This window comes from Mytilus galloprovincialis, chromosome 12 (genome assembly GCF_965363235.1).
Source record: "Mytilus galloprovincialis chromosome 12, xbMytGall1.hap1.1, whole genome shotgun sequence".
NCBI lineage: Eukaryota > Metazoa > Mollusca > Bivalvia > Mytilida > Mytilidae > Mytilus > Mytilus galloprovincialis.
In genome coordinates, this window is record NC_134849.1 from 51,478,878 (window position 1) to 51,502,642 (window position 23,765).

The window sequence follows — 23,765 nt, forward strand, 5'->3', positions numbered from 1 at the left end:
GTGCCCTTAGTTTCTAGGGATAATTATTCATATTATGCTACTGTGCTGAGAATGGAACTTATCAGACATTAAGATCAAAGGAAAATTTCGTAAATTAGCGATAAATATATATCTATATAAATATTTAAAAGTTTCATATTCCATTTGCCAGTTGTCGTCTTATGGCACATTATATTTATTGATGTTATACACTCAAAGGAGAAGGTTCGATAAGGCCCTAAAATGAGCTCTTAATCTACCTTAAATTTGATTCGGATTTATAGACCCAGTTCATATTCAAAGATAGCTAGTGAAATCGAGAATGGAAACGTGGAATGTGTCAAAGAGACGACAACAACGCGACCAAAGGACAGAAAACAGTTGAAGGCCACCAAAGGTTCTTCAAAACAGCGAGAGAATCCCTCATCCGGAGCCGGTCTGCAGCTGGCTCCTAAACAAAAATGTGTGCAAATTCAGCCAAATTGGACAACACACACCGAAACACATAAAAGAACCAAAATAAAAAAAAAAAAAAAAAAAAAAAAAACATACAACACTAAAAAGGCCAATGACCAGATACATTATGAAAAATTTATGAAAATTTATATAAATGCGTTCTTTTTATGATGTCACAAATAACTCTAATTTCGATTATCCGCTAAAAACTACTTTAAACAAATTTAAATTAATTCTTTTGACGGGAAACAAATAGCATGCGTCGACAAAAGAGATCGTTTAACATAATGTTTTTTATGACATTTTACATATCTTACTTGATATTTTATTTGTTGACGCCTGTGCTCAATGTTTCCAAGGCGTTAAGGTAATGGAAATTAGAACGCTTTTGTCCTATTTCTCAAAATTCTTCTGTTTTAAAGCTACTAGTATTTCGGATGTAAATAAAACTTTGACACACGTGGTTTTTTCAACTTTCTCGCATGTCTTTTCGTCCACTTAAAACATTGTTTTATCTTGAAACATTGAAATTAATAATCTGGGCTTAATTTGGCCATTAACGAACCTACTCCGTTAAACTATTGTCCAGTCTCTATCAAATGTGTGCTCGCATGTCTAGAAAAGTTGTATATAAATCTAGCATAGACATACACGTATGTACGTTAACTTCTTTAAATGACAAACAATTATTACAATATATGAAACCAAACAACAACACAAAGTTATGACGGGTGGCCAATTTGAGACAGAAAGATGCAATGTTGCAGCACTTTTTACTTTTTAGTAAACATCACGTCACCTTTGTCATAAGTACACAGCTGCAAATTTTATTGATAAGCTAAAATATCAGAAAAAGGAGCAGAAAAACTTGTTATCCGTATCAAGCATCGGAATTTTTATTTTTTGCTTTCCATATCATACAACTTTTTGGCGGTCTCATAATAGCGTGTTGGTCGGTTCGATTCACGGCCAAGGTATTACAATATACTATTGGAGTATGATAATTTGTGATTTTACAAACTGGTCAAAATCTTACTGAAATATCTCGAATAGAAAGTCTGAAAGGTAGTTTTACATAATCTATAAATAAGAAGCATGAACTGATAAGATGTAAGGAGGATCTGAGTTAGCTTCCGGTTCTTATGGGTTATATGTTACTCAATCTTGAGCTTTCTAAGAAGTTTTTTGTGTATTTGCTAGTCTCTTTTTCGTATTTGTTATGCTATAATTATTTTGTCTGCTTTAACTTCAGCTCATGTTTTGTTTGCTCCCTTCATACCCCTTTTTATACCAATTTACCACGATTATATATATGTTGTTATTTGCAATTATTTTGGAAACCCATGTTTTCTCGTAATTATAAAGAGTGGACACTATTATTTGAATATCTGTTACAACTTGAAGAACAAAATAGCAACTATTTGCTTAAACTTGATGATAATCACAGCTGTTCCTTCTCGTCTATGATGTGTATTTAAAAAAAGTATCCATTCAATAATAATTAAAAGCAGGCACTTTAAGATTACAAACTGTAATCAATTAAACTGATTAATAACGTGAGCATGCTTATACAATCATGCAATTTGTAAAGAAATTTCCTGTAGAATATCAAACGTATTTGGTACGAGATTCCAAAAAAGCACTAGTATGACGGTACTAAAAGTCAATTAAATGTAAAAAAGACCGGGCTTATGTGATATTAAGAATTTTATCAGGGATTAGAAAGTGGTTTATGAATTCGATTGTGTAATTGCACTTAAAAGTTGCTAATAAAACCATTACAAGAAATATTTATTGAATGCATACTAGGTTTTCCTCATTATATTAGCTTTTCATTTTCTATTTTCATTGTGTTTTAGTAAAAAGATTTTCTTTTTTCTGTGAACACCTATGATTTTTAATCAATGTTATATTTCAAATGTTGTTCTTTCGGAAAAGGCGTTTTTTTGTCAGTTGAAATTAGACTTTCAAATTTCTTTACTACTTCTGAGTACTCTTAGATCTATTGTTTTTGTCTGTTTACTTTTTCTGAGTTGAACTAATTGTACGGAGCATGATCGACAGTCCCCAACTCCCTGTTACCTGAAAAAGAAAATAGTTTTTAAAGATGTATCAGTTACGAGGATGATTATGTCGTAAATGATGACACATTTAATCAACGTTCCAATATGAGTAAAAGATTGTACAAACCGTTTAAAAAATGTAAGAGATTAAAAAGCATGGAACATTATACATTTTACTTGAAACACATTTAATCTGCTCATCAATTTTCTCTTGCATTCTATATATTTTATTGTAATAGTTGTGTCATTTAATATACTTCAGAAGGGGATAACATTTCCTAATCTTATGTAATTTTTTGATTTGTCATGGTGCAAACATAAAACTGTATGAATAAATAACACTTTATTCAAGGGTTTGATAACTTCATATAATTTTTTTTTAAACATTTATCAAGGGAACATGTGAGTACACATTCCTATCCTGCAACGGTATTACACTATTGATTAACAAACCCCATCTGATTACATAAGATTACATGAGCTGAATCAATAGTACCTTCAACTTTCAAAGAGGCAGTTGTGCGGCCATCACTTAAGAAAGCGAACCTAGACAAAGAAGTTCTAAAAAATTACCGCCCAGTGTCAAACTTGCCATTTGTATCCAAAGTTGTCGAGAGAGTTGTTGACACGAGATTTGGATCTCATATCATGTTGAACTCTTTACATGACGATATGCAGTCAGCATATCGCACTGGACATTCAACTGAAACAGCACTGATCCGTGTTCATCATGACATTACATGCGCACTCGACAACAACTCTTGTGTAATATTGCTGATGTTGGATCTCTCAGCAGCGTTCGACGTGATCGATCACGACATTCTATTCGATCGTCTACAGTATACTTTTGGTATATCTGGAACAGCCTTGTCGTGGCTTCGTTCATACTTGACTAATAGGCAGCAATGTGTCTCTATTGGATCTGTTCACTCCGACAATATGGTTCTGACATATGGCGTCCCACAGGGTTCCGTGCTTGGACCGAGACTTTACTCCATGTTTTCGTACCCGGTTAGTGAAATATGTAAGAAGCATGGCATGGCATACCACTGTTATGCGGATGATACGCAAATTTACCAAGTCATCAAGCCATTAGATAACTGGGATGACATTACCGAGCGCCTAGAAGCTTGTTTGGAAGATATCAAAACTTGGATGTGTACAAATATGTTGAAGTTAAATCAGGACAAGACCGAATTGATTGTTTTTGCTCCAAAACACAAAGTCAAAAGTCTTAGTAAGTTACAACTGAATTTTGACGGAACTATACTTAGTGAATCTACCTGTGTTCGAAATCTTGGAGTTTTTCTCGATCAAACCCTCAGCATGCAGCAACAGACAAATGCAATAACCAAATCCTGTTTCCATCAGATTCGTAACATAGGACGGATTCGATCATATATAACGGAGGACGCTTGCAAAACTCTTGTATGCTCTCTTGTTACGTCGCGACTTGATTACGGTAATGCTTTGATGTATGGTGTGAATGCCTCAAGTCTATCCAAACTTCAACGTGTTCAGAACACAGCTGCCAGACTAGTGACCCGCAAAAAGAAGTTTGAACATATAACTCCAACACTTATGACTCTGCATTGGCTACCATTCAAATTCCGATGCCAGTACAAACTGTTGCTTTACGCATTCAAAGCCTTTCATGGACTTGCACCTGCGTATCTTAGTGAACTAATACATTTTTACAAACCAGCACGATCGTTGCGATCTGAAAATGCTTCTTTAATTGAGATGCCAAAAAATGCACGGACCAAAATGTATGGTGAACGGAGGTTCGATGTGGCGGCCGGAACTCTGTGGAATAGCCTTCCAACAAATCTTCGAAATGAACAATCGCTAGAACTGTTTAAGAAAGAACTGAAGACGCATCTATTCAAAGTTGCATTTGTGGATCGCTCATAAGTTAAGACCTGGAACTGTGATTGGTTGTATTTGACTGATGTTGATTTTTAATATTTTGTACATTTTATTCTGATTTTATGACTTTCTGTATATTTCGATATAACGTTTGTATTTTTAATTTATTTTTTTACAAGTCGGAATATTTTAGTAACTTATTTTAAATACAAAATTTAGCAAGTTTTAGAAATATTTAATATTAAAATTTTTACTTATTCATTAATAATTCTTTTAAGTAATTTTTTACCAAGTTGCTGTAGTCTTAACTTTTTATAGTTGATTTGATGTATGCTTTATACATATTTCGGTATATTTTTAACTTTGTAATTTCGTGTATGTACGAACTTGTGTATTTTTGTTTTAACATGTAAAGCGCTTAGAGTAATTGTATTTTTATATAATGCGCTATAAAAATGCCTTGTAATAATAATAATAATAATAATAATAATAATAACATAAACATTTCACAAATGATTTTGCTGAACAATTTCGAGCAGTAAAATGTCTAAGCAACATTTGTCAAAAACCAAAACAAAATATTTGTGTTTCATGACAGCATACAAACTAAGTTCGATTAAGAAGAGTTTTGATATTCAAGAGTTTAGAATTTGCTCGAAGTTGACGCACATTGTGTTCTTCTATCTCGGAGATCCACTTTTGTTACTTTTCAGTAGATAATAACAAAAATATTCACTGGGTACTCTGCTTTTATGTTGGAAATGTATATATAAAAAAAGAAATAGGGATACCAAAGGGATATAACAAGACATGGAAAAAAAAACCTAAACCGAAAACAAACAAACGACAAACAACATAATAAAAACATGAAAAAACAACATTTAGATTTGTGTATCCTCAAAATATAAATTTCTAATCTCATTTGAATACATTTTTGCAAAAGACAAAAATGATATTAATAATAAATTGTTTAAGGTAAGTCAATATTTGTAGATATATTGATTCTTATTTAGTTATAATTTTGCATCCTGCAGTGAAAAACACGTCGTCGTTTATAATAAGGTTCTAATTATTACATACACCTTTTTTCAATTTTGGAAAATGATTATTATTGTGTAGGTATTTTGAAAATTTCGGCGCAAATACAAAATTTAAATTCTGGTATTTATGATGAGTTAATTATAAGCAAAAAAAAAAAACCCCCCATCAACACTATAAGTCCTCGAAAGAACAACTAAAATGGAAAGAATAAGTGTTGAGGGTACAAATAACAAGTATATTTTAACTAATACAAATTCATCCCATCATAACGTTTTAGGAAGCATGTTCATGGTAACTTGATCTTTTCGTCTTAAGCAAGGCCGGTGACCAGAAGATGATAGGAAATATCGTAAATCCGGTTTTCAAAGTTCAAGTCGTCTCTTTAATTTTTGTGCAAAAGTAATCTCTTACAAAGATTCAAATGCATTTTTTGCCTTCGTTGTTCCTGATTTAGAACTTATTTATGACTACAAATCAGTATGGAATTATAATTCAATCTTCAATGCTCAATTACGAATAGTCTATGTGTTTGTTATACTTGAAATTAATAAACTAAAGATCATTTCGAAATGTAGCGTTCAAGTGACTCCAAATAAAGAAACTATTTATCAGCAATAGACTTCCTTACACTCCAAGGACACAAAAAATTATCATAATCGTCGATGCCTATGCTTTATTGTATATATGAGCAAAAAAAAGAAGGTTACGACTCTCTTTAACGTTGCTTCCTTACTGAATCTGCTCTCCCTTTCTATCCTTTAGATTATTTCTATAAACACTTTAATGTCGATAACGGTCAAATATCTTGGAATGTACTAATATGATCTTGGTGATCAATAGGAAAGCTTTCATCCAGAAAACTAGTGGACAAATAATTTACTTCTAAATCTGCCAATACACTTCGGTTATGGTGTCGGCTTATGGTGCTCAATCTTTACTTTTTTATGCACTTATTTTAGTGTTTTTTAGACTGATCAATAAGTGTTTGATTTCTTTTGGTATGCCTTTGTACGACTTATGGTTTAAATTGCTCACCCTTTTCCATGAATAAAATGTAAAGGCTGACGTTTTAATTTCAAAGTGTCAGTAGTGGATTTGACGATAAACAGTTGCCAATTAAAAGCTACTCATTTACAATAGGATACATATATATATAAAAAATATAATAACAAAAATACCGAACTCCAAAGTAAAATCTGATTCTACATCAAAGAATAATTTAATTTTGGATGTAACGCGTCTTCTGGTTGGCTGACGTTATTTTGTTATGAGCCCATAGACATAATTTAGTCATGTGACCGTGACGTCATCAACGTTTTTTCATGGTTTTCTACGGTTTAAAATGGAATTTAGAATTAAATTATAAGAAATGACTGTAATATTTTTTCTGTCTATTCGAAATAACATAAAAAATGTGATGCAAGCTGTTAAATAACCCGCTCCGCGCGTTATTCAGTGTGCACCACATTTTTATGTTATTTCTTCATAGACAGAAAAAATATTACAGTCATTCCTTAAATACAAAAATAAGAAGATGTTGTATGATTGCATATGAGACAACACGCCACCAGAGACCAAATGACATGTCAGTTAACATTTATAGTTAAGTTTATTTCATTAGATGAAGTAAAAACATCGAAAACGAATTTGAAAAATAAAGTTTCGTAACGCAAAGGCAGGTCGACAAATAACTAAGAAATGAGATGAACCTTGACTACTGTTCATGTTCGAATGGCGATGAAATGCCCTATGTATTGTTTTGTAAAAATCATGAGATCTCAAGTTACGAGACAAAAATATTAGTGTGCAATAGTAACGATACACAATTTTGAACTAAATTTAATCATTTAAAACAATGAATAGGGAAGTTGAATCATCAATAAAATATATTCATTTACAAAGAAAATGCATCTGATTAAAATATTGACCATGCTGGAGAGGTGGAAAATTAAGTGTTATTGACCATGTTAGAAAGTATTGAAAGTATAATACACACTTTTTCGGATATAATAGAATTTAATTAAATGAAAATTAAATTCATTTATTGAATTAACATATACATGTATTGAGACTCGACAAATCGAGGCGTCCTTACTCTTATTATGCTAATTTGAGCATGTGACAGCCGAGTAGTAAAAGTCCGTGCAATTTAACGGTCTCTTTTACCTTGAAAACCGAACAGAGTGGACGTTAAAAAATTAAGAGAAATATTTTACATACACTATCAAGATAAGTATTGTTTTAATTAGTTCGTTTAAGAATTCATATTTTGAATTTAATTCGGATTTAAAGATTTCATTTATGTTTTTTGTAATAATTAAATTAATTTATTATTTCGTCGAATTTAACGTGCGGATGGGCCACGTGGTATTGGAAATTTTTAAATGAATAATTTTTACTAGTACATGCATTGCCTAAATATTTTTAATTTCACATTTTAATTTATCCTTGATGCAGAATGTAAAAGTATTATACCTGTTATAATTCGTAGAGGCAGGTATGTGTATGTTTACAGATTAAGTTAATTATTCTTATTTATATATTTTACACGTCATTCTCGTGATATACATGTACCGGTGAGACATTTATTTAGATAAGAGACAATTTAAGGAATTAAATTATTGATTTAAGATCAAATGATTGAGTTGATAGATATGAGTAAATTAATATTGAAGTCGATGCATTGATACTGTTATAAAAATAAATTAAATTAAGAGACAGATGATACTAATTATGTGATGTTAGTCAGTATTTCAATTTTTAACCTATTTCGTTTATACAAATGCCTAGAATTAGTCGACGGAGAAATGGGAATGGGCGCGCACGAGTGCCCGTTGTTAAAACTCAACCACCAGAGAGACGACGCGGAAGGAGGAACCGTGCAGTTGCTGCACCAGGAATTCAAGATGTGGGGGCAGTTGTTGGTGAAGTACAAGCACCTCTTCCTCTACCAATCCAGGCTCCTTTGCCTATTGAAAGACAACCTGCCTTGCAAGGTCCCGTAACACAAGCGCTGAACGTACAAGCGCCATTTTGAAATTCCAGCTCCTGAACCAATGCCTAATCAAAATGGTGAGATAAATAATGATCATATGCTTATACCTAATCAGTCAGAATGTGATGTTTACGTATCTCAAAATTTAAAAGAAAAAATATGGAATAGAGAATACATAGATTTGTCACTACTTCTTTATCAAAACTTTATTAGTCAAATTGACAGACCTCAAAATGTTATAAGTTATGATAATGCAGCCGGTTCACTTGTAATCACATCAAACAAAAACAGCAAAGTTAAATCTATTCAAAACATTGAGTCATGGACTGATGCATTTATAAACTATATGAAAATATTTATTCAACGTTTTCCAAATTTAGCTAATGAATTGACCACTTATATGTCAATCATTAGAGGTACACAAGTGTCTTTTGAGAAGATTTATTGTTATGACCAGCAATTTAGATTAAGAATGGCAAACCTACAAGATCTTGGTCTTCCATTGATGGCATTTTATGGTACACCGTCATAGCTAATGGCACTACAAAAGTCAAAAAGTCTGAAAAGACCAGTTTTTGTCTGAATTTGCATGAATTTTTACTCGACATTATTAATTGGTCTGAATAATTTTTAAAAATTCTTGACATAGTATTAATTTGTCTAATAAGCTTCTTGATTTGTCTTGACAAGTGTCTTGACAGTCTGAACATTGTCTTAAAATTTCTCGACACTTCCTGTTTCATCTGATAAGAGTCTGGATTAGTCTCAACCAATTCTTGACTGTCTTAAATTTGTCTCGATCTGTCTTGACATATTCTTGACATTCTTAATAATGTCTGAATATGTCTTGACATATTCTTGACGTTCTAAATAATGTCTGAATATGTCTCGACACATTCTTGACAGTCTTAAATATGTCTTGAAACTATCTCAACAGTATAAATTTTGCCTGAAATGTGAACAGACTTATTCTGCACTGTTTATGACATTCTATTGCTGTTATATACTCCTTTTTATTATGGCTAAACTACACTTTGAAGAATCAAGGCTAAATTTGGTATAGTAAGATACCTTTTTGCACCAAAGTTGGAATACCCTGAATAATCCCCCATGTAGTTTAATTTTTATTTATTTTTATTAAACATTTAATTAATTGTTTTCACTTGGAATATAAGTTGAAGTAGCTAACAAACAGCATTTAGTTTTTTGCCACTCGCAACACTGCCAGTCAAATTTGCTTTACTAAAATAGGTGTCTTGAAGGCAGATTTAAAATGTGACCATGTGTCTCTTTTGGACCCCACAATTCATCTTTTGGGTTTGAGTGGCTAAAAAAAGAGGGGGATTTCGTGTAGGTCAAAGAATTTGTTCTCATCTTGATTCAAAAACCTTATTCATTTTTTAGAACAACCCAAAAACATTTTTTATTCAAGTTTGAATGTTGAATTTTATAATTTTTTTATCCAAAAAAAAAAATTGTGATAACTCTTTCCTGAAAAGAAAAAAAATGTTTGGATCTATATTGTGCATGTCTGTTTGAGATCCATTTCATAAGACCAATGATTTCTATAGAAATCATTGATAGGACCCATTATGAATACATTTTTTTTTATATTATTACTGCAGTAGATAATAATTTTCTTTTAATCTTTTGAATGGTCAACTGATAAGTTGTAAGGCTGCTTACAGGTAAATCAGTAAGTTCTATTTAACAGTTGCGTGTATTTTGGGTGTGGAATACCTTATTTTTATGGGAACATCCTGTCCATGTGTAATACTTAATATATTAACAGATGACATTACACACATTTTTCTTCTGTTAAATGAATGCTTTGTATATCATCATCATTTGCCATTTATATAAGCCACATTATTATACAATAATTATTTACCATATTAACATTCAATATTATGAATGTAGAATGAAATATGTAAACAGTATGATTGGTTTTAATCATTTAATTAATAAGATTTAGGAATCAAAATTTTTATTTTTTTAAAAACCCACATTTAAATTGTTTTATATCAACACACTCACATTTAAATTATTTTATACATTAGATTTCATAGCCATATTTGCATTTGTAAAAATATTTAGATATCCAAATTTTCAATTATTGTTCATGCCTAACTTTCATATTTTTTGTAAGTAGTGCAACTTAAAACAGCAGTATATTATGTACAGAGAAATAAAGATTGAAGTTATATCATGAATATTGGTCATGATTTGTAAAACTCAGAACTGTCAAGTAAATTTAAGACACAATTCCAAATGTTCAGAATATGTCAAGCCATACTGAGAAAAAATAAGAATGTCGAGAATATGTCGACAAATTTCAAGACAGTATTTAAATGTCAAGAATTTGTCAAGAAATTTTAAGACCATATCCAGAATGTCAAGAATATGTCGAGAAAATTTCAGACAAATTTGATATAAATGAGAATTTGTCAAGGAAAATTAAGACACAAGTCATACTTTTGGAGAATGTCGAGTAAAAATTCATGCAAATCAAGACAATAACTGGTCTTTTCAGACTTTTTGACTTTTGTAGTGTGGGGAACCGGAGGCTAAAACAATTCAACAGACAAGTGTAGGTAATCGACCATGCTATGATTACAATTTTAAGGGAGCGTGTCATCGACAAAATTGTTTTTACACCCATTTATGTATGAAATGTGGAATGGCCCACCCTTTCGCTGGCTGTCCACAACAAGCAAATAGTAACCAGTCATATGCTCGTGCTCAAAATGCAGCCCGAGGCACATATCAAAATACAGTAAGAGTTGCTAGAAATTTTGCACCTAGAACTCAAACACATTTTCAAAGAGCAGCGAATTCGAATCAAGGATTTAGACCTCGAGGAAGCAGATTCCCTGCCCTTCAAATGGCCGCACCACACACATTTAACAATTAAATTTTATATTTTTCAGAATCTTTAATTAATCCGCTGGACATATGGTGTCTTGGCTTAACTCCGATCAATGTCACAGAATTAAATAAACTCCTTTTCAATTACCCAAATCAACATGATGCAATGATATTATATAAGGGATTTTCTGAAGGTTTTAGGTTAAATTATTTTGGACCACGATGTAGGATTGAATCAAAAAATTTACATTCAGTCATCCAAAATCCTTGGGTGGCATGGGAAAAAGTCATGAGTGAAGTAAAAAATGGTCACATAGCTGGTCCTTTTTTATTAGACCTATATCTAATCTAAGGTGTTCGCCTATCGGTGTAATTCCTAAGAAAACTGGTGGATTTAGATTGATTACGCACTTATCATGCTTGTCTTTTCCGCCAAATTTGAGTGTAAATGACTTTATTGATGAAAAGTTTACTACAGTAAAGTATTCGTCTTTCGACAATGCTATTGATTTGATTAAAAGATTGGGTTCAAATATGGAAATTGGAAAAAAGGACATTAAATCCGCCTTAAGATTGCTAAAAAGTTATCCAGGGGACTTTGATCTATTAGGGTTTAAACTTAATGAATATTATTTCATAGATAAATCATTGCCTATGGGGTACTCAGAATCAAATTGCTTATTCGAAAAATTTTCAACTTTTATTCAATGGGCTGTCATGAATGAGTCCAATTCAGATAATCTTGATCATTATTTGGATGATTTTTTATTTGTCGGTAAAAGTAATACTGAGGATTGTAAAAATCTGATGAATAGTTTTGATAGAGTATGTTGTCGTCTTGGAGTCCCAATTGCTCATGAAAAAACAGAAGGCCCAACAACAAAACTTAGTTATTTAGGTTTACTTATAGACACAGAAAAAATGCTAATACAAATTCCGGAGGACAAAGTATTGGAGTTAAAGTCGAAAATTAAATGGGTATTGGGTAGGAAAAAGGTCACTTTAAGGGACCTACAATCTTTGTGTGTGTCATTAGCTTTTTGTGCAAAAGCTCTACCTGCCGGCAGAGCATTTAGCAGACGAATTTATTTGGCAAGTAGTCACGCAAAGAAACCGCATCATTATGTCAGAATCACAGAAGGCATGTATCAAGACTTATTGGAATGGGAATTGTTTTTAGACAAATTTAACGGCATTAGTTACATGCTTGACATTGATTGGACTTCAAATTCAGTTTTACAACTATTTACTGACAGCGTTGGTGGTTCAACAAAAGGGTGTGGCTGCTATTTCCAAGGTAAATGGGCTTTTCTTAAATGGCCTGTAGAATGGTCTGGTACTGAGGTTCTCAGGGATATATCATATTTAGAAATGATACCTATTGCACTATCTGTTTATTTATGGGGTAATCTATTTCAAAAAAAGAACATTTTATTTATTTCGGATAATAATGCCGTGGTTGAAATTTTAAATAAGAAGACGTCAAAATCTATACGAATTATGAACCTTGTTAGACACATAGTATATTGGTCGTTATTAGGCAATTTTTACATAAAAGCACAATTCATTCCTGGTTATACAAATATAATTGCAGATTGTATTTCTCGTAAAAAATATCAGAAATTCAAAAGTCTGGCTCTGACAGCAGATACACATCCAGCTACAATTCCGGAGGAATTTTGGATCATTTTAGGCCATAAATAGCAAAGCTATTGGACGCATCGAATTCTCAGAACAGATGGAAAACGTATAACAATGGACTGACTTCATTTGTTTCATTTAGATTAGAAGAAGGTTTAGGAAATACATGGCCGCCCAGTATTTCGCATTTAGTAAATTATGTTGCGTATTTATCAAAATTAGGGTATGCTCCTGCAACGGTTAAGGTGTACTTATCAGGTTTAAGCTATTATTTACGAATAGATGAGCTCACAGATTTGACTTCATCGTTCATTATACAAAAAATGTTGAAAGAAATGGACAAATTATATGGTGTAGTAGATAGTCGCAAACCTATAACTTTAGAAATATTAGCTCGATTAATAAACTCGTTGCAATTTGTCTGTTCTTCAGTATATGAATGTACGTTATTTAGATCCATGTTTTCATTAGCATTTTTTGCATTTTTGAGAATTGGTGAAATTACAATTAATAGAAATACGCAACATGTCATTAATAATGACGATGTCAATGTTTCACATCATTCACAATCTGCATATATCACAATTCCCTTTTCGAAAACAGACCAAAAAGGTTTATCTACAACATTAACAGTTGAAAGGTTTAATCAAGTAGATATTTGCCCGGTGAGATTGTTATTAAACTTTATTTCAATAAGACACAAAAACAATGGACCACTTTTTTGTCATTTTATCAAAACCGGTGTAACACGATATCAATTTTCTAGTGTGCTATGCAAGACCATGAAATTTATTGATTGTAATCCAAATGAGTACAACACGCATTCATTTCGAATAGGTGCAGCTACACATTTTGCTATGAATGGCCATACTGATGAAGACATTATGACTTTAGGTCGTTGGAAATCGGCATCCTTTAAACGTTATATAAGAATTGAGCTAACCAAATAACTTATAATTTCAGCTTGTCTTAGTAATGAAATATGGATTATTGGTTCTTCAATATTATGCAGTGCTCGTGATCACTCAGAGAACAGACCTTCAGGTAGTAATTTAGGTCTTTTAAAAAATAATAATTGTTTTTTTGCGATGGGCAGTTAAATCTGGTATGAAATGGGACGATGTTGTTGGCACCGTTAACAGCATAATTAATTTATGCAGCAAAATTCCACGTGCGTTGATATTGCATTGTGGTGGAAATGACATAGGAAATGTACCATGTGGTGCTCTGCTATATCACATTAAATTCACAATAGCAATTCTGTCTCAAATGCTCCCAAATTGCTCTCTTATATGGTCAAGCATTCTTCCCAGGCGTTCATGGCGTTACTCAAGCGATGACCATGCCATGGAAGTTACAAGAAAGAGAATAAATAGGGGAGTGAGATCTTATATACTCAAACATGGAGGATACGTTATCAAATATCCAGAATTTGACGACCGTCATCCAGCGCTATATTCTGACGATGGAGTACATCTATCATTTATTGGAAATGATATTTTCTTGAATCAAATTCAATCAGCACTTGAAACATTCATAAAGTATCCACATTGTGTTGTATTTCCTCACGATCACCTTTAATTTAAAAAAAACATAGTTCATATTGACAATGGATGGAAATACATTTATTTTGTCATTTCAGTCCAAACAACCGTCTGTGAAATTTGGTTGTTATATAAATGTTGAATTCGCAATATCTTTTATTATTTTGACTGTTTAAATGTTGTTAAGTTGATTATAGAATTGGAGATAACTGAATTGTCATGGGTAAATTTTTTGGCGGATTATCATTCTGTACTAAAGTCCGAATTATAATTTTGGCGAAATTTACTTCATTTTATGCAGACTATGGATAGCCCAACTGCTAATTCTGAAATATTGCTGAATGAACCGCCCTTCAGTACACCAGCTTTGGATCGCCCAGCTGTGATACAATGATTAGTTCAATCGTCATCAACATTTTATTGATTGAAAAATATTTTGGTTGTGTACTGTTGTTGTAACAGTTGTTGTTGTTTTATGAATGAATTTTGATTAAATGTTGCCATGACAATTCAATATCCAAACAAAATCAGTGTTTGTTATTTGTTGTAGTGAAATTCAAATCAAGGCACCAATGGCGTCTGTTCATTCTTCAATTCTGATAATTGGTTAATTTACACCAAGTGATATTTTTGATCAAACGATATATTCAATAATAGAATTTAATTAAATGAAAATTAAATTCATTTATTGAATTAACATATACATGTATTGAGACTCGACAAATCGAGTCGTCCTTACTCTTATTATGCTAATTTGAGCATGTGACAGCGGAGTAGTAAAAGTCCGTGCAATTTAACGGTCTCTTTTACCTTGAAAACCGAACAGAGTGGACGTTAAAAAATTAAGACCCATCCTCTCCCACCCTTAAGAATTGAACTTTGTTTGCTGCTGGTTTTTTTTATTTTTCAGATGCTCCAGTCTTCATACATATATCCGTCAAGGTAACATGCTGAAGAAGTCACACAACCGGAGCGAAATTTACTTCATTTTATGCAGACTATGGATAGCTCAGCTGCTAATTCTGAAATATTGCTGAATGGACCGCCCTTCAGTACACCAGCTTTGGATCGCCCAGCTGTGATACAATGATTAGTTCAATCATCATCAACATTTTATTGATTGACAAATATTTTGGTTGTGTACTGTTGTTGTAACAGTTGTTGTTGTTTTATGAATGAATTTTGATTAAATGTTGCCATGACAATTCAATATCCAAACAAAATCAGTGTTTGTTATTTGTTGTAGTGAAATTCAAATCAAGGCATCAATGGCGTCTGTTCGTCAATTCTGATAATTGGTTAATTTACACCAAGTGATATTTTTGATCAAACGATATATTCAATAAGACTTTATTATTCAAATTTCTAAGAGAGTATTCTTCATCTTTTTTGACCATGTTAATGCTTAAATGTTTTTAAATTATAGTTTTTTTTTTTGAAATTCTAGGTAAAATATTTTTTATGTTAATAATACAATCGAGAACTATTTCTTGTCCTTTGCACTTTAGCCAATAGACTTGATATGAATTTGTTTTTGTAAATTTAGACCAATTTGGCATGTAGTATCACCACTCGACCAATATCAATCCTCGGGACCTTCGGCCCTCGGGTTGATATTGGTTCCTCAATCTGATACAGCATGCTGTACGGATTTATCCATGTATTATTCTATATAACCCTGTTGTGCATTTTAAACGCCACTCTAAGGGTAATGACAGAAAGGGTTTTTGTTACAAATTTTGAGGCTATCGTTTATTTATGTATTTATCTGCCAAAACTTTTTACTTCAAGAGAACTTCATCAATTCAAACAAATCAGCAATTATAGTTTTCCATCTAAATTTTAAGGTTTTCGATTGTTTCAGCATGTTTTTAGTTTAAGCATTGATGTTTACTCTACATCTGAAGGGAATAATGCTTTCACAATTTACAGGAAAAATGCATGACACATATTTCAGAATTCAGGTACGCTTCAAAATAAAAATAAATAAACAAAGTTGAAGGAAAAGAAAAACAAGAAATGACCTGGCTGAAAACTTACCAGCAAAATCATTTAATTTGATGTCCGATGGCGAAGTGCTGGTGGCTTTAGGGAATTTCCGTTTTGAATTTTCCTCAGAGCTCAGAGATTTTGTGACTTTAATTTTTTGCACGCCCATTTTTTCATACATTTTAACCTCTACATTGTTATTATTTGCTACATGCATGCTAAGCAAATATTTCACTACTTTTTTTTGTAGTAAAGACAGATTGCATTACCGATAATAATCGAGAAGTGTGGAATATCAAAGAGGAAACTCGAATTGGTAAGAACAACTGAGATTATTTCAATGAAGATGAGGTTTGATCTATTATATGTATTTTGTGGCACATGTATGCGGTAGATATTTGTTTTGATAAATTCTAAAAGTAACCTCAATTCGTATGATACTAGGGATGATGAATCAACATCTTAGTCATGTTAGTTGTCTATGTGATGACGAAAACATTGCTATTATACAAGAAATTCAACTTTAATGGGTTTTCTCATCAGGTTTTATGTAAATTTATTCACAATTTCCATGTATACATACAATAGTCATTTTGAAATAACTTAAAACTGTCGCCACATATACTCATTACAGATATCATTTAAATAAAAAACCCGTTAAGGACAAGTTTAATTAAAACCGGTCTAAATATCTAAGCAACATTGAAGGGATAAATGTATTTTAATGATAATAATAAAACATATAATGAAAAAGGCAGAATATCTATAACATAAATATGTCAAACTTCGTTGGGGTGATATATATTTATATAAAAATAACAAGGTATCTTATCATTTTCGAAATCGTAGATATATAAATTCTTCAAACCTCATTTAACATTATGAATATTATTATCTATAGGGCACGAAGATCAGATCATATGGAGGACTGATTATGATTCATCATGGAGAGTCATCAAGCCAAACAATTCATTTGTAGATGTTTATTTTATCAACGTTACCGAATCAAATGAAATCTGGCTCAACCTGATAGTTAATGTTACTGGAAGCACTGATTTAGATGTAAGTATTGTTAGAGTAATGATCATCTTAAGAAGTAATTGAGACGATGTGATACTGGAAAGATCTCTCTGATGTAACACTAAAAAATAACATTCACGTTAGCATGTGTCGAAGTATAAAGATAACAACTAGTCTTAACTCCGTGACTTGATAATATTTTTTTCAGCTTTGGCTAAGGTAATTTTAGACGTCTTCCTCACATCAAAATGTCAATCAATAGAGAGTCATGACCCATCTCTTAAACAGCGTATGTCTATTGAATCAATATCTGTTTACATACAGTCAATGATTTAATTTACTACACTAAGAGTACTTTTACAATGTCATACATAGATAGTTTTAAACGTGTAAAAGGAGGTGAATTCCCTTTCGAAGTCTCGTACACCTTTTGCAGCATTTAAGACTAATAATGGTTGCCTTATTAATATCAATCTTATTATAGAGCAAAAGGCAGATTAAAATCCCAAAACAAAGATATAGATAATTTCCAATATTTGGATAAGACTCCCTTCGAAAAGGTTCATGTTAATTTCTGTAAATGTATTCTAGGTACTAAAAAAACATCTGCTTATAAAGGTGTTAAAGCTGAACTTGGTAGACAACCAATAGAAAAATATATAAAAACACAAACAATTCTTTATTGGGCTAGATTAAATACTGAAAACATAAACCCATTACTAAAAGAAAGTTATACATTAAGTAAACACCTTGATTCACAAGGAATTTATACTTCATCCACGTTTATCAAAGATTTAACACAAGAAATGAATATTGATACACAAAAAGTAATGTCCTGTCAAAATATGGAACAAGTTAACAAACTAAAGACTTGGATTAAGAATATTACAAGAAAATTTTATTCAGAACTACTGGAAAATAAAATAAACAGTTTGAACGAAAATAACAAACTTTTTCTTTACAAAAATATTAAAGTCAAACAAGACCAAGAATTTTATTTAAAATATCAAAATTTTGAAACTAGACGTTTGTTTACAAAAATTAGAATTCGTGACCATAATTTGCTCATTGAGAAGGGGAGATATCTAAAAATACCTCGAGACAATAGAACATGTCCAACTTGTAAAACCTTAGAAGATGAAAATCACTTTCTCCTCCACTGTCAAATTAATAATGTTTTACGTATAAAACTTTTTAATTACATGGCAAAAGATAATCCTATGTTTCCAAATCTATCTGATACTCAAAAACAAGTAGTCCTATACTAAATCCTTCTAATATAAACCAAGTGAAAAAACAGGTTCCTTTATAAAACAGTCTTTAGAGCTGAGGACAGGGGACTCTTAATTAGTTATACTTGTATATATATAGATATGTGTGTGTTCAACTCAGTTATTTAATTATTGTTGTTACTTTTGTTTATGTCAAAAGTATAATGTTACTTATAAGACAAATAAAGATATTATTAAGAAACGTCTTCAATCTGTGAGAAATATTATTATCGAAATTTATTTTAGCAGTATTAAAACGTTGAATACATTTTGCAACTTTTTCTCTTTAGTAAGTTTTTGTTCGTTTCATCATTTCTTTCCTCATTTCTTAATGTGCCTGTTCTCTTCATCTATTTCTAATACAAATTATAGAAGTTGGTGTGTTTACGTCAATGAGACAGTAGTCCAACGATACACAAAGACCAGTAAGCAGATGTTTATACAAAATAGGAATCTAATGTTTAGTAGTTGTCGTTTGTTGATGTGGTTCATAAGTGTTTCTCGTTTCTCGTTTTTTATATAGATTAGACCGTTGGTTTTCCCGTTTGAATGGTTTTACACTAGTAATTTTTTGGGCCCTTTATAGCTTGTTGTGCGGTGTGAACCAAGGCTCCGCGCTGAGGACCGTACTTTGACCTATAATGGTTTACTTTTATAAATGTGACTTGGATGGAGAGTTGTCTCATTGGCACTCATACCACATCTTCTTATATCTATGTGATAAATCTTACCGATTTTGAAAAAGTTGAAAGCAACTCTTACACATACTTTAAGGCAAATCGTTAATCTCTAACTTTCTAAATAAATATGCAAATTCAAATACAATTTGCGACAATTCAACCAATATTTAAAACACATAAATAAAGGCAACAGTAGTATACCGCTGTTCAAAACTCATAAATCCATGGACAAAAAACAAAATCGGGGTAACAAACTAAAACCGAGGGAAACGCATTAAATATAAGAGGAGAACAACGACATAACACTAAAATGTAACACACATAGACAAAATCCCACGAGAATAACAAATATAACATATATATATAACATCAAAACCAAATACATGAATTTGGGATAGACAAGTACCGTGACACGTCTTATCGAAATGTGAATTTACACTCAAAAATAAGAGAAAACAAACGACACAACGTTATAATGTAATACACACAGGAACGAACTATAATATAACAATGGCCATATTCCTGACTTGGTACAGGGCATTTTTAAAGGAAAAAATGGTGGGTTGAACCTGGTTTTGTGGCATGCCAAACCTCGCACTTTTATGGCCATGTGAAATATAACATCAAAATGACAACACAGGACTACAATATAAATAAATTGGAGAACACAATTGACAAAGAATCACACGAACAACAGCCAACAAAAGGCAACAAGTTCAAAATTTTAATACGCCAGAAGTGTATTTTGTGGCGGGGCTACACTATTCAATCTAGATCAAGCCAACTATTTTTCATAGAACAGTGGAATCAGAATTATATTTTTTTAATAAAACGCATACAATGAAATGAAAACAGTAGAGAAATATTACAAGTACAAGTACAACGATAAAGCTAACACTATTTGATAAAGCCTTTGAGAACAACAGAAGTAAAATAAAAAGAGTCTGGAAAAAAATAGATTGATCTTGCTATGCTTTCGAAAATGCTGTTTCGTACTTCGTCCTGACCGAGTATTTACTTTTATCAAGTTATTGATAATCTATAATATTTTATATGTCTCTTTTGCAGAATGCTGAAGATTGCAGTGGAGTAAAGAAGGATAGTTTCTTCCTTCAGTGCGGAAATATACCTTCACTTGTATGTACAACATTAAAAAAAAACAATGAAAAATTAAAACCGATAGATTTTTTTTAAAATCAGGTTAATAAAAATACCGTTTAATTAAAAGAGGCAAGCATGCATTCCTATATACGTCTATATTATTCATCGCTGCTTAACGATTATTTCATCAAGTCATGTTCATGGCGAACTTAAAGAACCGATGGAGTGTGTGATTTGGCTATTTAAGATGATAAATCCAAAAGGAATATACTAGTAGTTTCTGAAGTTTACAGGTCAACTATTGAACTTATCAGCATTTTAGACAAAGACAAGACATAGTGTTCAGGCTCAACCAGTTATAACGCTGACTTTTATTCTTTTCTCTATTTTTTTCTCTTTACACAATATTGGTTGCTGCATCCTTTTTTATTATCACCTTAACCTATCGTGTATGTTTTGAAACACATTTGTTTTAATATAACGGAACTATATCTTCGGACGCATAAAAATTATGATTCGTTATATTCATTTGTAACAACCTAAGTCTCCAACTTCTTGCAATAGTATAAAATCAATATTCGTTTCTACCTTTTACACAAAGATTCTGATTCCAAAATTAAAGACAAATTGATTCTTCTTTTATCATAAAAGGAATAACCAAGAACTTATATATCTTGATTTAGGGAGGGTTACATTGTACTTTAATTGAAGAAACACTCTGATTTAAACAAAAATTTATCTTAAACTGACATTATCAAGATGCTTGATTACACTTAGAACCCTTAGATTTATAACTTTGTTAGCAACAACACTTCATCAAGATAATCAAGAGATAAACATGATATCTACTAATAGAAGTACAATGAGAAACAACAGAAATATACCAGATAAGTCCGTAAGTGCTTAAGAGCCAATGCATATTTTGCATCAATAATCTGCAATAGTATTTCGTACATTATAGATTCTATTTGCAGAAATTGATTAATCGTTTTTATTTCATTTCAGAATTTTACAGTTAGAATTACACCCGAGAATGAACATACTCCAGAAATATTTACAGATATAAACATGACTAAAGAACTGAATGAAGTAGGTATTTTTATTTTTTTTGTCGATCATCAGAAATCTAGAATACATTCATTTTTAAAATTTCATGATTAATGAAAGTTGAATTTGAGAAGCTTTTTTTGTTAAAAAAAACAAGCCATTGATTTTTCAACCCATGTGTAAAGTCATAAACCAACCCAATGATGCAAGCCCTTTTGCAGGTTTGCCAAGTAATATTCATAATGTGGTGACAAAAGATAAGAAACTCCATTAAAATTCAATATTTGTTTCCACACAACAATGTGTCATTATGATTTAAGTTGATTGATTAAAATCAACAATTCCAACATTTAACTTGACCTTTAATCGTCATTGTAAGTAGATCCGGTTACATACAAACTGATGTTAGAATAATACTGTAAATAAATCTTGTCTGTTAGAAAACGATAGAGAGCGACACGGACTTCTCTTTGAGTCAAAATAAGAAAATTATGTAAGAAGATCGTTTATATTTAAAGTTTTGTCTAGGACCTTATAGGTTCATTATGTTTAATATTAAAGTTTAAAAGTATATTAAAATAATCATGCCTGATAAAATAACAAAATATCTTCCAATAATCAATACCTTCTTTATTTTTTTTTTCATATATTAGTGCTCATTATTGAAAGATTAAATGAATAATAGTTATCAAAGGTACCAGCAGTGGCATCGACCCAGTGGTGTAAATAGTTACAAAGGTACCAGGATTATAATTTAATACGCCAGACGCACGTTTCGTCTACATAAAACTCATCCGTGACGCTCAGATCGAAATAGTTAAAAAGCCAAACAAGTCCAAAGTTGAAGAACATTGAGGACCCAACATTCCAAAAAGTTGTGCCAAATACGGCTAAAGTAATCTATTCCTGGGACAAGAAAATTCTTAGTTTTTCGAAAAATTCAAAATTTTGTAAGAGGAAATTTACAAAAATGACCATATAATTGATATTCATGTCAACACCGAAGTGCTGACTACTGGGCTGGTGATACGCTCGGGGACGAAACGTTCACCAGCAGTGGCTTCGACCTAGTGGTGTAAATAGTTAGGAAAGGTACCAGGATTATAATTTAATACGCAAGACGCGCGTTTCGTCTACATAAAACTCATCAGTGACGCTAAGATCAAAATAATAGTTAAAAATCCAAACAAGTACAAAGTTCAAGAGCGTTGAGGAGCCAAAATTCCAAAACGTTGTGCCAAATACGGCTAAGGTAATAAACCAATCATAGATACCAGGATTAAAGTTGTGAACGCCGGACGCACAATTCGTATACAAAAGACTCGCCAGTGACGCTCGAATTAAAAATGTGATAAAGGCCAAATAAAGTACGAAGCTGAAGAGCTCTGAAATTAGCACTTTATTGATTTCGTGTTTGCGAAACTCTTTTCTCGATTTTCCTCCACCAGGAATGCTCCAACACAAAGATTTTGAAGCCAAGGATATACAATATTTTTACAGAGGAAGAGTTATATGACCACAAATAAACATAAATAAATAGCAAAATTTAAAATACTTATTAAATCTTCTATGGTAATATAGGTGTATTAACTTTATTAAAATATATGAAGCAAAATAGTTGTACCAAATCATAACGATCCTTTTTAGCAAATAACTGTCATCGCATACTATTCCTATCAATGAATTTCATTTAAAAAATGTTCCTTGTTGCATAATGTTTCGTGTTATTAGGTTACTATCTCATTGACGTATCCATACACAATTATGAAACTAAGTTTATCTAATATTGTGAATTTTTAATTAGGATTATATGGTTTCCCGTTCTGTCATAGAATATGGAAAGCGCGTTAAAGATGAGGACTGCCCAAAGCAGCGTTTGGAATATTCTGTCGTTAAACAAGGCGATGCTACTATTGTAAGTAATGCAACTTATAAATCTGTAAATTGTTTGTATTGACAAAATTTTGGTTTAACATGGAAATCGATTTATGTGTTTAATTTACATTTGTAGATAAATTTCACACTACGACAAAAAACAATTTGTAATATCCTCATGAAATTAAGTAATATATTTATACACTTTTTATGTTTTGGTCTCGAACGTTCTTGATCAATCGCATATACATTAGAAACACGCAGCAGATTTAGAACCTTTTTTTTTTTTTTTTTTTATTAAACATGGGAATTAAAGTTACAGGTAT

General features: G+C 31.6%; 1 protein-coding gene across 3 annotated transcripts in view; it reads left to right on the forward strand.

The window, feature by feature from the left end:
* The window catches only part of LOC143054160 (cadherin-89D-like), a 134,111-nt gene that overhangs the window by 101,764 nt on the left and 8,582 nt on the right, over nt 1-23,765 (forward strand). For all 3 annotated transcript variants that reach the window (XM_076227075.1, XM_076227081.1, XM_076227078.1), the window contains exons 2-6: nt 16,696-16,761; nt 17,347-17,507; nt 20,485-20,553; nt 21,523-21,606; nt 23,369-23,479. In XM_076227075.1, coding sequence (XP_076083190.1) covers nt 16,696-16,761; nt 17,347-17,507; nt 20,485-20,553; nt 21,523-21,606; nt 23,369-23,479 — 491 coding nt within the window. The remainder of the gene's footprint in view (nt 1-16,695; nt 16,762-17,346; nt 17,508-20,484; nt 20,554-21,522; nt 21,607-23,368; nt 23,480-23,765) is intronic.